The sequence below is a fragment of the Terrapene carolina genome, unplaced genomic scaffold, assembly GCF_002925995.2.
Source record: "Terrapene carolina triunguis isolate 2854851 unplaced genomic scaffold, T_m_triunguis-2.0 Scaffold62, whole genome shotgun sequence".
Lineage (NCBI taxonomy): Eukaryota > Metazoa > Chordata > Testudines > Emydidae > Terrapene > Terrapene triunguis.
In genome coordinates this window covers 11,120,280-11,136,941 of record NW_020664413.1, presented here as the reverse complement: position 1 = coordinate 11,136,941, position 16,662 = coordinate 11,120,280, and the positions used below count along the sequence as shown (strand labels likewise).

At 41.3% G+C, this 16,662-nt stretch overlaps 1 protein-coding gene across 1 annotated transcript in view; it reads left to right on the top strand.

Annotated features, from left to right (window-relative positions):
- HEG1 (heart development protein with EGF like domains 1) overlaps nucleotides 1–16,662 on the top strand; it is a 43,702-nt gene that overhangs the window by 6,679 nt on the left and 20,361 nt on the right. Inside the window, exons 3-10 of the mRNA XM_029910571.1 lie at nucleotides 64–408; nucleotides 970–1,311; nucleotides 2,459–3,877; nucleotides 6,950–7,066; nucleotides 7,740–7,859; nucleotides 10,913–11,007; nucleotides 13,704–13,762; nucleotides 14,569–14,729. Coding sequence (XP_029766431.1) covers nucleotides 64–408; nucleotides 970–1,311; nucleotides 2,459–3,877; nucleotides 6,950–7,066; nucleotides 7,740–7,859; nucleotides 10,913–11,007; nucleotides 13,704–13,762; nucleotides 14,569–14,729 — 2,658 coding nt within the window. The remainder of the gene's footprint in view (nucleotides 1–63; nucleotides 409–969; nucleotides 1,312–2,458; nucleotides 3,878–6,949; nucleotides 7,067–7,739; nucleotides 7,860–10,912; nucleotides 11,008–13,703; nucleotides 13,763–14,568; nucleotides 14,730–16,662) is intronic.

Sequence of the window (16,662 nt, the reverse complement as noted above, 5' to 3'; positions counted from 1 at the left end):
TTGTTGTTCTGCTCAAGATGTGCATATAAAAACTTTAATTTTCAGATTTTAATTCCTTTTCAGGAGTTGGAAGTAGCCATCAATCGGTTACAATTTCAGATAGAGAAAAAAAGATTTCCAGTTCTCCTACTCATAGTACGTACGTGTCAACAACATTCGCCAGAGGTGGGGAGAGGACATCCCAATCTCAAACTCACAGCAGCACATCGACTGCGGCAACAGAAATCTCCACTCATAATATAGACGCGGCCGAGGCTTCAGATTCAACCCAGTTCTTATCTTCTGTATCACAGGCTGGAGGTTTCAATATCTCATCAAGTGATGCCGATTTCACGGAGCCTTCCACCAAGCCTTTGCTTACCGATTCTTCCAAGAGCTCAACGTTGTCTTTACCCAATGATACAACCTGTGAGTTTTCTGAACTCAAAAATCTCATTTTGATAAGAAAAACATTCTCTCCCACTCCTCCCCACTGTGGGTTATGCATATTGTTATCGCTAACAAATTCAAAGCCACTGCAGTTGCCAGGCACAATATTTGTAAGCAGTAATGATTCTCTTCAATGAGATCACCTACACAGCATTTGGTATTTAACAGTGACCAACGGTGTAGGAAAGTGGACCACATCTTCTTAGTGTAGGAGACTGTTCACTTCCTGACTAGTCCAGTTCACACAAGTAATTCTAATGCATCATTCCAACTCTACTGACACACATTGTGTCAATACCTTTCATCCTTAGAAAGTCCCGCTTATAAAGGTTTCCATCAATAGAAATGATTTTTTTTTTAAATACTCGGTGTTTCATTTGTAAAAAGTGTTTATAAACCAAATTAATCCCATGCATAGCTCCATTTAAGTTGCTGGAGTTATTTGGCCCTGTATTTCAGGGTAAAATTATTATAGAACTCACAATTTCATTCTGATTTGTGCATATAAAATTTAATTTCCACCTTTTAATCCCATTATAGCCGTTGGAAGTAACCATCAGTCTCTTAGCAGCTCAAAAACCGAAAAAAGGATTTCCAGTCCTTATACTGACAGTATGTACAGTTCAGCTACGTTAACAGGAGGTGGAGAAAGGACGTCACAATCTCTGACAAATAGCACATCTACCCATACAACAGAAAGCTCCACTTCGTATACAGAAATTGCCAATTCCTCAGAATTAATTCAGTCACCTTCAATGGCAGAGACTAGAGGGACGAGTATGTCAGCAAATGATATGGGTTTCACTGGGTCTTCAACTGAGACTTTCTTTATACGTTCTTCCAAGATACCAACTGACTCTTCTTTCCAAAATGATCCTTCAAGTAAGTGTTTTGTGTGTATGTTACCTTGAGAATGCCAGTCTTATATACAAAATCTCACCAGTGCATTAAATACTTTCCATGTGTGCAGACAGATGGTGGTCCCATATACCCATGTGCTATCTAAAGTAACCGAATCAAAGCCACGCTCACACGTTCTGGGGAATCTTTCCAAAGGGGTAGACATCAAGCCAACTAGGATTATTAACATTGAAACTGTGATTCTTGACTGGCTAGTATTAGTAGAAATCTGATAGATATGCTATTCGTTCGCATTCTACCTTCTTTTTTATGGGTGGTACTTTCAAAAGTGCTCCTTGTTGGCCTAACTCAGTTCCCCATGAAGCCAATGGGAGCTTTCAGTAGGAGCAGAATTAGGCCAATTCAGAAGGATTTTTGAAAATCCCATCCTATATTTCTAAGGACTTTGCTAAATTCACTGAAATTCACTACACACACACTCTTCCAATGATTAACTGTAAAATAAATGTTAATATTCTGCATCATCCACGGCTAACTTTTCAAAGAGACATGTTGTACTTTCCAGGGTTCCTGATTATAAAGTCTTTGATCAATGAATGTTTATAAGACATTATTTTATTTTATACACACTAACATAGAACATGTCCTTGAAAGTAATTCTTCCTATGGAGGCATGAGAATTCTTCTGTGCAAAAACAGATTAAAAAAAGACTGGTTTTACTTAATTTGGAATGGAGGAAGAGAGTTAGAGAATAAGGTCATTCTGAATGATCTAGAGGACAAACGGACTTTACTATTTACCCTTTCACGAAGTACAAGAAGAGGACACAGTAATCAATCACGTGAAAAGGCAACACATTGAAAAGAGATAAAAATACTTATTGGTGAACATACAGTTCCTGTGTGGGACTCAATGCTGCAAGAGTTTGAGGTTAACATTTCAGAAGGTGTTAAAAATTCCATTATAGTCATAAGTACATAGTTACATTTGCAAAAGCATTGCACTCAAGCTAGTTTTCACTTGCAGATAACCTCCTTACAAACTGATGGACTGGATGGACCAATACACAGACCAGTCAATTTTCTGTATCAGACATATAATTTCAGTAAAATGCCAAAATATTTTGATATATATTACTGTCATGTTACTTTTTTTCTTCTATTCCAGGCATTGCAAGTAGCCATCAACCAGTTAGCAGCATCGACACTGAGAAAAGGACCTCTGTTTCTCGCACTGACAGCATGTACATTCAAACCACATTTAGTAGAGGCGGAGACAGGACGTTACTGTCTATATCAAATAACAGCACCTCTGCCGAATCATCAGAAAGTTCCACTTTTTATGCAGAAATTTCCAACTCTTCAGATTTAGCACAATCCTCATCTTTTATGGCTCAGAGCAGAGGAAGTAACGTATCATCAACTGACGGGGATTTAATTGCTCCATCTACGGAGCCTTTGCTTGTACATTCTTCCAAAATGCCAACTTACTCCTCTACAGTCAATCTACAAAATGCAACTCTGTTTTTCACTGGCACTGAATCGTCGCCAACTGGCAGCTCATCATTATCTTCATCAGTATTTCCATCCTCTTCCTCGGTGTCATCGTTACATCACTTGCTTTCATCCACGCCATCGCCGCCTCATTCATTTGCATCATCAGAGTCATCTCCACCATCCTCTTCATCAGTGATAGCATCATCGTCACTCCCACCACCATCTTTGTCGTCATCTTTATCCACCTCCTCGTCAGTTGCATCATTTCCTTTATTACCATCCTTATTACCTTCATTTTCTTCAGCATCTTCACCATCACACGCTGGTGACAGTTTTCAAACCAGCAGGGCCATGGTTACATCAGGAAGGACAGACAGCATGGAGCCATCGACTGCTGTGTTCTCTGTCAGTACACCCAGACAGTACAGCAATCACAGCGGACCACACCAGTTGAAAGAGAGCACTAGTTTTAAAACCACAGGACCACTTCCTCTTCAGACTGAACCTATGGAACAGCTCAGCAGTCGCTCTTCATCCACATCAGCTTCCACACTTGTAACAGCGAGCTCCGCAGGAGGAACTTTCACTTCCAGTGGGGACCATTTTGAAAAGACAACTTTGCTTCTGACAACAGCTGCTCCAAGTCTGAGCAAGGAGACCCAACACACTGAGATGGCAAAAGCATCGACCAGTATCTTGCCAAATATGACAAGTCAAAGGGATGTGTTCCCTGCAGCGGAATTAACAACAGGGAAAACAGTTACACTGTCAACAGACATGACTTTTGGGCCACAGCGTTCTGTGCCAACTACAGATCATTCTCTTACTACGAAAACTCGCAGAGTTCAAACTGCTGCTACCACGACACTGGCCTACGTAACTGGAGTAACTACAAAATCAATGGAAACTAGCACTGCAACTAGCATTAAAATCACTGAAGAAAATATCCCAGCTACACATCCTTCCAAAACATCTTCCCCAAGCAAAACCACTGCAGGGTTTTCCACCACTTCGGCAGCAGCTACCAAACCAACTACTGTTGCTCTGTTCAGTCGCACAAGGGCATTAGTAACTACTTCTCATACAACAGGTAAAACAGCTAAAAGGTTGCCCAGAAACATTGGGTATGTAGAATGAAGAGAACATCAGACATAGCTTATATAAAAACCTTTGAGGATATGAGTTAGTCTTAATTCTGGGTATTTTTAAGCATTTGAAACAAAAGGAGAGAGTTTACTAGATTCCCCAGTTGAAAAATGCAGAAAATTTTGGTGGAAATTTTACCAAAAGTTAATTAAAATTCAAAAACTGTCGACCAGCTCTCCTTGTACATTTAGAATTAACAATTTCTTTATTTCTCATTAAAAATAGATACATATAAATATATGTCGTGTTAATGAGGAAAGACAGTTGGCCAGCATTAGTATTTGCATTGGAGCTTGTCCTGTTATTACAACCTATGATCATTTTCTATCTCTCTGTATATATAATCTCCCTCAAAAGGGCCTGTCATAAGAACAAAAGAATGGCTGTCCTGGGTTAGACCAATGATCTGTCTAGCCCAGCATCCTGTCTTCTGACAGTGGCTGGTGCCAGATGCTTCAGAGGGAATGAACAGAACAGGGCAATTATTCAGTGATCTATCTACTGTAATCCAGTCCCAGCTTCTGTCAGTCAGAGGCTTAGAGACAACCTGAGCACATGGTTGTGTCCCTGACCATCTTGGCTAATAGCCATTGATGGACCTATCCTACATGAGTTCTTTTTTGAACGCAGTTATACTTCTGGCTTTCACAACATCCCCTAGCACCGAGTTCCACAAATTAACTATGTGTTGTGTGAACAAGGACTTACTTATGTTAGTTTTAACTTTGCTGCTTATTAATTTCTTCGTCTGAGCCTTGGTTCTTGTGTCATGTGAAGGAATAAATAACACTTCCTCCACACCATTCATGATTTTATAAACCTCTATCATATCTCCACCTCAGTTGTCTCTTTTCTAAGATGGACACTCCCAGTCTTTGTAATCTCTCCTCAGACGGAAGCTGTTCCATACGCCTAATCATTTTTGTTGCCCTTCTCTGTGATTTTTCCAGTTCTAATATATCTTTTTTGAGATGGGGCAACCAGAACTTCACACAGTATTCAAGGTGTGGGCGTACCCTGAATTTATATAGTGACATTACCGTCTTCTTATCTATCCCTTTCCTAATGGTTCCTAACATTCTGTTAGCTTTTTTGGCTGCTGCACAGACATTTTCAGAGAACTACACACAATGACTCCAAGATCTCTTTCTTGAGTGGTAACAGCTCCTTTAGACCCCATCGTTTTGTGTGTATAGTTAGTATTGTTTTCCAATGTGCATTATTTTGCATTTGTCACTTCTCTTGTTAGCGAAAGTCTAGGCCACATTCTGTATCCTTGCTGAATCTATTGCCACAGTCATTATTATATTTTATATTTTGAAGAAAAGTAGGGAAAAGCGTTAAGCACAAGTTCCAGTTTTGCCTTTTGTCGTAGCCAGTTATGTGTTAAGAACATGGAACTAGATTGATATTAGAAGCAGAAACTTTGGCAGAAACTCCACTTCATAAAACAAGAATACATAATTTGGCAGAAGCAGGCATCTTCACACTTGGCTAAGGGAAAACTCTTTCTAGGAGTGAACTGGAATGGTGACTCATGTACTTATCCTTAAGGGACTAAGGGGGTTGAGGAAAGGTAGCTGTGGCTAGGTCATCAGCACACTGGGAGGAGTGCGTGAAGGACTTTATATAACAAAAACCCAAGGGCGTCAGTTAGTCTAGTCTCCTTATCTTCTCAATTAAATATATTCAGTAAAGTTTTTATCTGAATGGAAATATAACCCATAGTTAAAGCCCCTGGGGCTGAAAACACTTCCTACACAGGGTAGTGTTTACTGACTTCGGTCATCCTTTTAACATCAGTAGGACTACATAAAATAGAAAGCATTACAGCCAGTAATAAATGTTTACAGGACTGGACTCTATGCCTGAATATTTTTATTACAGATTGTATTTAAGTATATTGGGAATAGTGACATGGGTTAATGCATTTTACGTGAGAATCTAATTTAATGTAGCCTCTTTTTATTGAGTGATTCATGTTTTGTTACTTTATTCTTTTTTTAAAAGTCAGGTTTTGACATTTACTGTAAAGAGGAAATCCTTTTGGTGACCTGGACTTAACACTTTGTACTGTGGATTTAATAATGCTCTGTATTTTTGTAATGCCTTCCGAACTGCTTTAGAAATGTTAAGGAATTAATAGCCCAATTGTGCTTGCCTTTCTCATGCAAGCAATCCCATTGATTTCAGTGAGAATACACACAGGAATATGAGTTTTGGGGTGGAGTCCCGTGCGTATCTCATCACTGTTAGAGCTGGTCGAAATTTTTTGAATTTCAAGATTTTAACAGTATTCCAAATCTTGACATTAAAAAAAAAAAGAGAGAGAGAGAGAATTTCCGTGTTTTCACAATTTCTTCCCCCCACCATGTTTCAAAATGTGGACAAATTCATATTTAAAAGACCCCTTAGCCCTGCTTTTATAGGTGCTGAACACCCATAACTCTGGTCAGGTGAAGTCATCAGGGTGAGCGCTCAGCAACTCTGAAAAATCAGTTTGTCTCAGGCTGGACGCCGAAAATCAGTGGCCATTTTTGAAATGTTTGGCCTCCGTGACCTGTCTGAGGCCACACAGTAAGTTTGCAGCAGAGCCAGCAACAGCACACGGGAGTTCCTGAACTCTGTGTTTTAACCATAAAACCATCCTTCCAGCCTTTGTGAATTACACTGCTCAGTAATAATCACAAAACAAATCTGAGTGACATGTGCCACCTAGTTTGTCTTGTAATCCGGTGTAATCAACAAACAAGCCAACCCTTCTGGCTACGCTCTGCACTTGGACATGTGCATCATTTATATTCCTGCTAATGAGAATAGCACATGCGTCATGAAGAGCATTTCCAGACATGGCAGAAAAGGGAGTGTTCTTTTTAAAAGGGGTGAGAATCCAATGCTTTTTCCCATAAGGATTTGAATGTTCAGTTGTACGGCATGCCAAGCACCGGAAAATAGACAAAACTACAGTCATGCTAGTCAAGCCAGGAATTAATCCCCCAAATGTCTTATTTCACAGTCAATGTCTGCACCACAAACCCTTGTCTGCATGATGGAAAATGCGTTATTAATGGTGTTATGGGCAAATATCAGTGCAAGTGTTCACCAGCCTGGCAAGGAGAAGACTGCAGTGAAGGTAAAGGACAGTATTGCAGCCAATGGCTCCTCTGTCTTATCATAGAATATCTGGGTTGGAAGGGATCTCAGGAGATCATCTAGTCCAACCTCTGGCTCAAAGCAGGACCAATTCCCAGACAGATTTTTGCTCTAGATCCCTAAGTGGCCGCCTCAAGGATTGAGTTCACAACCCTGGGTTTAGCAGGCCAATGCTCAAACCACTGAGCTATCCCTCCCCCAATTCAAGCACCATCAAATAAATCAATCTGCATTGCCTGAATGATAGCAGTTTGTAGAAATAGGCCATGATCCTAGTGGCTAGAGTACCAGTGTGGGACTCAGAAGACCTGGGTTCTGTTTCGGGTTCTGCCACTAGCCTGTTGAGTGACCTTGGGCAAGTTCTTTCACCTTCACTTTGAGATCTACTGATAAAAAGTGATTGATAAGAGCTAGGCATTATTATTCACAGGGGCTGAAGCAAAGTCAGTAAAACTACTGAACGAGAATGGGAAAGCTGTTTGCATTTATTCACTCAACTCCAGTAGGATAATCAAGAACAGGATAAATAATAATAAGTGGTAATGATGCAGTGAGTCATACAGCAATACACAGAGGGTCTTCTAGTTCTACTGCCAAGGATTCCTTGTAATTCTGTGATTCTACCGGCTGTTGTGTTTTCTCCCTTGTTTCAGATGTGGATGAATGTCTTTCTAATCCATGCCCAGATTTGGCCACATGTAATAATACTCAGGGCTCCTATGTCTGCAAATGTCCTCTTGGATACCGGCTAGAAAAAGGAAAATGCAATTTAGGTAAGAGAATTGCACTGCAAAAAAAAAAAAAAAAAAAGAAAGAAATACACGGAAAAAAAAAAAAAAAAAAGAAAGAAAGAAATACACGGTTAAAAATAAAAATCTAAGACAGAAATAAAACCAGGGATCAGACAAATCCTTTCCTTTAAAATTCAGCTACCGATGGTTGGTTTCCATTAGCATAATTGCCTTTTATTGTCTATACTGATATGTAGTCTACTGTATTTTGTGGTGAAATGTCCTGGGGATTTAGTAATATTTAAAGATTTCCTCCACTTTTGTAAAGCTATAGAAACAGCATGTTTCAAATAATGGTTACAGGTTTATTTGTATTTTAAGGACAGAAAATCCAGATTTTTTTTTAATGAATTCTAACAATCCAAAAGATTTCCACAAAATGCTTAGATCCCACTCCTACAAAGACTTAGGCACACGTTAGTAGGGCCATTGTGTAACTTGACTTTAGTAGGACTAATCATGTGCATAAAGTTAAGCAACTGTGTAAGTCTTTGTAGGAACAAGGCCTTATTTTGTAGCTTTCGTTTAGCATATAGCACAATTATTCAATACCCAAGTTCCATCACCTCTATATGCAAGACAACTCCGAATTTCAGGCTTTTCTCATGACCCATTGTAGAAGTGACTTTGTTTTACAAGACTTTACTGTGAGCCACGATCTGAAAGAATTACAAATGTGAAAATAGTGCTATTGAATCATGTCTGAGGTATTAATGAAGGGCATTTTTAAGATGGACTGCTAGGATAGCAAATGATTTGATTTGATTTTGCACTAAGAAAAGGGCAGATTATATAAACACCGTGAATCTAATTCACCTTTTATTATGCCAGTGTAAATCAGGAGTCAGAGAAGTCAATGAGGTTTCTCTGGTACAAAACTTGCCATGAGAGGAGCACCTGGCCTCTGTGTGTAGCCTGAAGGCATGGGAAAGGATTGGAGGCTTTCTAATGTTATCAGCAACTGTATTTGTCTTTTGGATGAGATATAAAGCTGAAGCTGTGATCTCCCATTTTCACTGACAATCTCATGACATTTAATAGAAGATTTAGGGATAGAATCCCTGCTATTCTGACCAAATTCCAACTTGGGTTATTAGCTTCTGCCCCCAGGCTTATATAAATCTAGGTAGGCAAGAGTGCTTTTAACTCTAAACTGTACCTCATCTCAAAGGGCATCACGCATTTCAGTCCCAAAGTTACCTAAATCCCACACAAATTTGACATCTCTTCTCTCGTATTGTTGAAAATTAAATATTGCCCACCCCAAGTCTTCAAAACTCATGAGTCAGGCGCCCCCAAAATCAAGACATTAGCTTAAAAATCACAAGATTTTAAAAAAACAAATAGATTTTGAATGATTTTTATTTGCCTTCTAGTTTTTGAGTCTTGAGGTTTGTAGCAGGATGGTCCGATGACCAGTTGTCCTAGTGGTCAGGTCGTGGTATTATGGTTTCTGCCAGCCTAGTCAACCCAGAGGGGCCCTGGCTGCAGCCTCAATCACTTGTGTGTACTCAGATTGCTTTCACAGAGGTTCTGTCACTACAGAGGACTGGGGGATCTGGGCCCACCCGTTCCACTGGGTCTTGACCCAGTACCCTAGGGGTTTATCAAAGCATTTGGCCCAGCTATTGAGCTACCCCAAATTATATTTTCCCCTGGGTCACTTCCTACCAGTCTGGAGCTATTCCAATTGGAACATGGTCGCTGGCTTCAGAGACACTCTTCAGTCTCTTAGTGTCCTGTTGAAGCAAATCTCTTTTAGGGAGGACCAAAATACCTGCTTCTAGAGCAGCCTTCACAAAGCTGTGGCCACTCCTGACACAGCTCTCAGCTTCAGTCTTGCTTCCTTGGGGGAGCTTGCAGCTCCCTCCCCACTTCCCTGAGCTACCAGTGTATCTGCTGTGGGAACATGCTGTGCATGTAGGCTGGGCCCACCCCTTAGCTCAATATTGCTCCACTCCCAGCCCAGCTTCAGTGTGGGACCTGTAGACCCCATCACAACTTTACACCTGGGTCACATTTTCAAGCTTTTCTCTACACCGACGAGGGCTAAAAAATTACTAAAAAAAAAAAAAAAAAAAAGTTGAGGTTCTCACCTAATCACATGCCTCCAGTAGCTGAGGCTTTAAGAAAACCACCAAATATGGCGAAACATACCAGAAAATCATGAGAGTTGGCCACGCTGAAGTTATTCAAATCAGAAATAAAGACTCTTGTAACTGGGGTTATAGAAAGAGTTATTTACACTGGAGGAATGAATCCCACAATATTTAAAGTTTCCCTCATTAACAATGTTTTTGTGTCCCTCCTTTGGAGTCTCTTTCACCCATTGCACTCCATATTTGGGCCATGGCAGGTTGTGTGGTGTGCTGCTCTTTCTGAGCCTACAGCAACTTCACCTCAACAGCTGTATGCAATTTTGGGCACCACAACATAGGAAGGATTTGGAAAAATTAAAAAAAAAAAACACCCCAGCAAGATCAAGATAAGCGATGCAAAGAATGGAAGATTAGAAATGAGTAAAATATATACAGTATAAAAAAGAGACTTGGTGGAGGGGGGAAAGGCAGATGATCTTGGTCTATCAAGACCTTCAGAACAACCATATAAATGTCCCTATAGAGACAGAGAGATTATACTGTATATAGTACAAAAATTATTGCACCCAGCAAAACATAGTTACCTCTCTGGCGGAATGCAGACTGATTAACAGCAAGTAGTACCACTGCACATCAGGTTAGGACAGGAAATGAAAAAGAACAGCTTTCTCTTCAATTTAAGCTACAGGAGTATTCAGTTAGATTACCTATAACTATCTGAGCTGGAATTTAGCTAGGACACACAATCTTTTGTGAAGAATCCCATGGGATCTGTGCTTTTTAGTGGTAAACTCATTCATAGGTTTCCCATTGCTATAGCCCTTGCAGTTTTCAACCAGGCTAACCCCTGTCTAACTCATGGGACATGATAAGATCGCAGCGTGGGGTATCAAAGCTGCATGCATTGTAGCTAACAGGCTTTGTTTTTAATTTTAGTAAGAACATTTGTTGATCAAGTTGCACTGAAACTGAACACTACTCATGGGAAGTATTCTGAACTCCCTCGAATTGAAGATGAAATAATAACAATGGTAAGTGTCCTCTCTAAAACAGTGGTCTCCAAACGTTTTTGATGGCGCACCCCATCAGTAAAAAATTTTTGAGCATGCACCCACGGCCGAACTGTCGAAGAAAAAAAAAAAAAAAAAGCCGCTCGGACTCTCGCACCCCACTTTGGAGACCACTAAAAAAAATGGTCGTCATGATCTGTGCAACAAAGCACAAGATACAGAGACTCTAAATCATGGGTTTATCTTTGTACCAATGAAATTTTATGGTTCAGGCATTTCTCATTTACTATGTCATGACCATGCCAGACGCTGAGGGCTTTTCCTCAAAGACTGTAAAATATGTTGTAAGCAAGACACAAGAAGTAATTCTTCTGCTCTACTTTGCACTGATTGGGCTTCAGCTGGACAATTGTGTCCAGTTCTGCGTGCCACATTTCAGGAAAGCTTTGGACAAATTGGAGAAAGTCCAGAGAAGAGCAACAAAAATGATGAAAGGTCTAGAAAACATGGCCTTTGAGGGAAGATTGAAAAAAAGGGTTTGTTTAGTCTGGAGAAAAGAAGACTGAGAGAGGACATAACAGTCTTCAAGTAAATCTTCCTAACTGTGAGGGTGGTTAAGCACTGGAATAAATTGCCTGGGGAGGTTGTGGAATCTCCATCATTGGAAATTTTTAAGAACAGGTTAGACAAACACCTGTCAGGGATGGCCTAAATAACACTTAGTCCTGCCATGAGTGCAGGGGACTGGACTAGAAGACCTCTCGAGGTCCATTCCAGTTCTATGAGTCTGTTATTCCAGTGCTTCGTAACAGATTTTGTGTGTGTGTGTGGGAAGAAAAAAATGAATTGGCTCTTTGGGGCAAGACTTGTCTTGGGGGGAGGGATAGCTCAGTGGTTTGGGCGTTGGTCTGCTAAACCCAGGGTTGTGAGTTCAATCCTTGAGGGGGCCACTTAGGGATCTGGGGTAAAATCAGTATCTTGGTCCTGCTAGTGAAGGCAGGGGGCTGGACTCAATGACCTTTCAAGATCCTTTCCAGTTCTAGGAGGTAGGATATCTCCATTAATTTTTTTTGTTTGTTTTTTAATTGTATTTATTTGGGGTTTTTTTTGTTCTGTTTGTACAGCACCTAGCTCAATGGGGTCCTAGTCTACAACTGGAGCTCCTGGTTGCTACCACAATACAAATAAATCATAAGAATGCTGCGTTTGCAGAAGAGTACACATTAGACAAACTGCATATAGCCGAATAATACTGGCTGGTGTTCATGCTATTCCAGTCTAAGTTGCCCATCTCTGGGAAGGCAGAAACCACTGTTGATTACCCCCCTGGAGAGCCAAGCTTCACCAGTGAGATATGGGACAAGAAAGAATCACCTCAGCTCTTCCTTCATGCCAGTGGATGGGCTTCTTTAGATGTGGAACTTGAATCATTAGCTGCTTTTTTCCCCCCTTGGCTGAGAGATGACTTGACCAGGCAGGAAATAAGGATGGATGATTAGGCTGATAATTATATTAAAAGATCTGCACATTTTTTGAATCTTATTTCATCCCCCATCCCATCAATACCTCAATGGAGAGACCCTGCTTCAAGGAGGCTGAGTGAGTTAGACTAAGGCAAAGCTCATTCTGACTAGGCTGGGGCTGCCTATAGGCTTGTATTGAGTACCCTCCCCCTAGTGCTTTGTTGTTGTACTGCAGTTTCCAATGTAGGGGATATAAAGATCTTTATTGCAGGTTCAGAGGCAAATTCAGGACCAATCATCCTGGATGCCCCCAGTTTCAGCAACAAGTCTCATAAATACCAACCTGGTGCTGAAGTTGCTTGGAAACGATAACTGTGGCTCGGAGTACACTACGAGCTAGGGTTGGGATTCCCCTGCTTGCGTACACGTACTCCACTACTCTCAGCGAGCTAGCACGAGTATCAATAGCAGGGTAGCCGTGGTAGCGCTGGCAGTGGTGCCACGTACGTACCCACCAGTTTCAGGCAGGTTTATACCTGGCACAAGTAAGCCATGCCTCCGCGGCTGCTACCGTGGCTACACAGCTATTGAAACTCGCGTAGCTCAGTACAAGCGAGTGCGAGTTTGTGTAGACGAGCAGGAGAATCAAACTCCTTGCTCATAGTGGAGAGGTAGCACGTGTATCATTCAGACCAGGGATAGTTCTCTTGCCTACCGTGTCTTCATTCTTACCTTTGCACACGTTAGATCAGCTTTTTAGCAGACGTTGGTCACAGCAGTTCACTGGGCCTGTTTACCAAGCAAGGCGGCTTGTCTGGTGACATAGCTAAAGCAGCAGGAAGATGGGCTTACAGCCTCCGTGATATTGACTAAACAGACTTAGGAGAAATCAAAATAAATGACTGAGTCTGAGACTCTTTCCTTGAGTGTGGGATTCGGGGGGAGGCGCCTTTGATGATGTGCAGCATCCAAGTGTGTCGTTCTGAATACTGCCTTATGCAGGCCTCTTTCCCCACTGCTTTGCTGGCTGGTCCTCACCCTTTGTGCTCACTGCACAGCAGGCCCAGGACAGATGTCCATTTTTATAAACCATAGGACTTTGCTAATGTCCAAAGCTGCACAATGGCGACTTCATCCTTCCCTTGTTGACAATACAAAGGCCCCTCTGTCTCATTGAAATAGGAGGCTGTTGCGAAGGTCAGAGATCCCTGTTTAATTCCCGAACAGTAATAGAATATTCATTCTTTCCTTCAGCTGAACATGTCTCTTTCAACGTTACCTGGCTATTACAGCTCAATGGTTAAAGCTGCAAGGTAAGGAATGTAATACAATGTATGTGTTAGGGATGTATATGTTGGGGAGGACCAACCTCCTTGATCTGAACAGACTAAAACTCTGGGGAAGTTCAACTCTGGATACAAACTTTGCAGTTGATAATAAGATAGACACAGTGTGGCATAAGAGGACTCACTCTGGAACTGGGAGCAAGGAACATCTTAGTACTCTGCCCCTGACTTGTTTTGTGGCCTTAGGCAAGTCACTTATGGCCTGATTTTCAGAAGTGCTGACCAACCCCAGTTCCCAGTGAAGTCAATGACACCTGTTTTCAAAATCAGATCATTAATATCCCTAAGCCTAACTTTGCCCCTGAAAAATACGAGAATCTCCTCTCACTGGCTTCATTGTGAATTACTTGTATCCCTCTGTGGACAGAATTGGGTCTAGCTCAGTGGTTTGAGCATTGGCCTCCTAAACCCAGAGTTGTGAGCTCAATCCTTGAGGGGGCCACTTAGGGATCTGGGGCAAAATCAGTGCTTGGTTCTGCTAGGGAAGGCAGGGTGCTGGACTTGATGACCTTTCGGGGTCCCTTCCAGTTCTATGAGATAGTTATATCTCCATATAAAATAAAAATGTATATGTTTGCCCTGACTGTAAAGTGGGGGTAATATAAGAGAGGGTTGTTATGGGGACTTAGCTAATGTTTGGACAGTCTTTTCAATATACATCAAGTGTTTTATGCATGCTATGTGTTACTGGTATTAATAATAGCAATCTGCCGAGGACATATTAACAATGAAATAAAATGCAAAACGGTGATGCATAGTTTTTTTTTTGGCAGGGAGTCCAATTCTGTCCGAGTTTCAGTCCAAACCACCTTTTCTTTAGCATCTAACGTGACACTCTTTGACATTGGTAGAAGTGTACAAAGCTACATTAGAGCTTGCAAAACTCCTGCTGAAACCTGCCAGTTCATCTCCAACCTTACGCTGCTCCACAGAGGTAAATAACATCCGGATTGATCATAATGAAAGTGGAAAGCAATCAGCCTTTTATTTGTTTGTTTGTTCTTAAAGTGACTGTGGCCCTCTGAAAAGTCCCTTTCGAATATTTATCTCATTTAAATGGAAGTCATCTTAAAGCCTCTGCAACGTAAAAAGAGACTGCAGATTTCAAGCTTTATCTTACTCGCATGTGTGAGAACTCTGCCTCTTTGTGAAAACGTTACATGGGTGAAAGACATGACACAGCACAGAATTACAGTCATTGTGAATGGTCCTTTCATCTCTGGGGTATGGCATTGGATCCCATCCAGATCAAAAAAATACAAGACTTATTCTAACCACGTGGTTTGAACCTATCAAAATGATTTGAGTGCAGGGCTTAGTGCTGCTAAAAAAGGGGAGGGTGACAGCAAGTGAGGTTTATAGTGAGACAAGTCCTTCCAGTCAATTTGATGATAGCGTTTCTTGGCTGCTATAGTTAATCTGTACATGCTGGGGGTTGGGTTTTTCTTGGTGCCAGATTCCACTGGTGAAAATGAATGGTATTAAAATGGTTCGAGGCGGAGTAACATTTCTATACACACCCCTCCACCTGCCAAGGACCAAACATGGGATGCAGTGCGTGACTAAGAACCAAAACATGATTCATGCAGGAAACTTTAAAATGCTGTTGGATTCCTTCCTTCCACGGACATAGGTTTCCGTAGCCTCCGTTTCATGAGACTGTATTCCTGATGTTACAGTCCAAGTGAGGGGACCCCAAATTTGTGTGCCACACAGGTAGCCTTCAGACTAAAATGAGTGTTATCCCATGAAACGAGGGACATTTGAGAGACAGGTTTCCATTAAAAAAATCTACACCCAGAGCTTTGTGACATAGCTGGAGATGTTTTGCTTTGAGGATGAAAGTTGGCAACATTTAGCCTTGGGTCTGAGTCTGAAAGAAAAACATTTCAAACAATTTAAAGAAAAATTGGTCTGGCCATTTAAGCTAAATAAACATAAAAATGAGAAAGTTGGGAGTTTTTAACTCCTTTTCTCAGGGGCTATTTTGCGTATCTAATCTGACCTCCTGCATAACACATGCCAAAGCTCTTCACCTGCTAATTCCTGCCGCCAGCCCAATTAAAGTGGTGGCATTAGATTTGATAGGCCAGCCGAGACCAAGTCCAGCGGGTGGCCTCTTCCGCACTTTTATTTTGGGAGGGTTAGTGTCTAACTTCCCATTAAAGATAAACAGAATTGTCGACAGCACAAATTCTTCTGTTACAGAAGTATTAAAAATCAAGCTGACAAATTCAGAAGGGAAGGGAATCGAGAAGAGCTGGGACAGTAAAGAGTTGTGAGCTCCAGTTGGGAGACATAATGTCATAGAAGTTGTAGCAAGGATTTATTGTTATCCAAGTTCAACCAACTTGACCCAGCTCTCCTCAGTCAGGCCTGACTCAAAGCCCAGCATAGCGAATGGAAGTCTTTCTACGGACTGCAGAGGGCGCTGGATCAGGCCTGTAGTTCAGTTATGAATCTTTACAGGCTTAAGTAACTCCATTTCTCTTAATTCTTTTATTCTCGCCAACTACATTTCTGTGACTCAGCATTAAGATGACGGGATCCATTTTCATGCTGCTTAAGCCTGTGGAGAGGATTTGGGTCTATTACAGTGATCAGATGGTTATTGGGGTTTCCTTGTTCTGCAATCAAATATGTTGCACAGCCTGGTTCAGAATCCGTAAAGGCGCAGAGAACTGGTCTTGGAGAGCGCATTCCTATACTGCAGAATTCACTCACTAATAACTTGTACTTATATAGCCCTTCTCGTCTTCAAAGTACTTCACAAACATTAATTGCTCATTTCCCTGTGTTGCTGTATTAAAGAGAATGGAAATGAGGCAAGGTTAAGTAATTTGCCCAAGGCCACATAGAGTATGTCT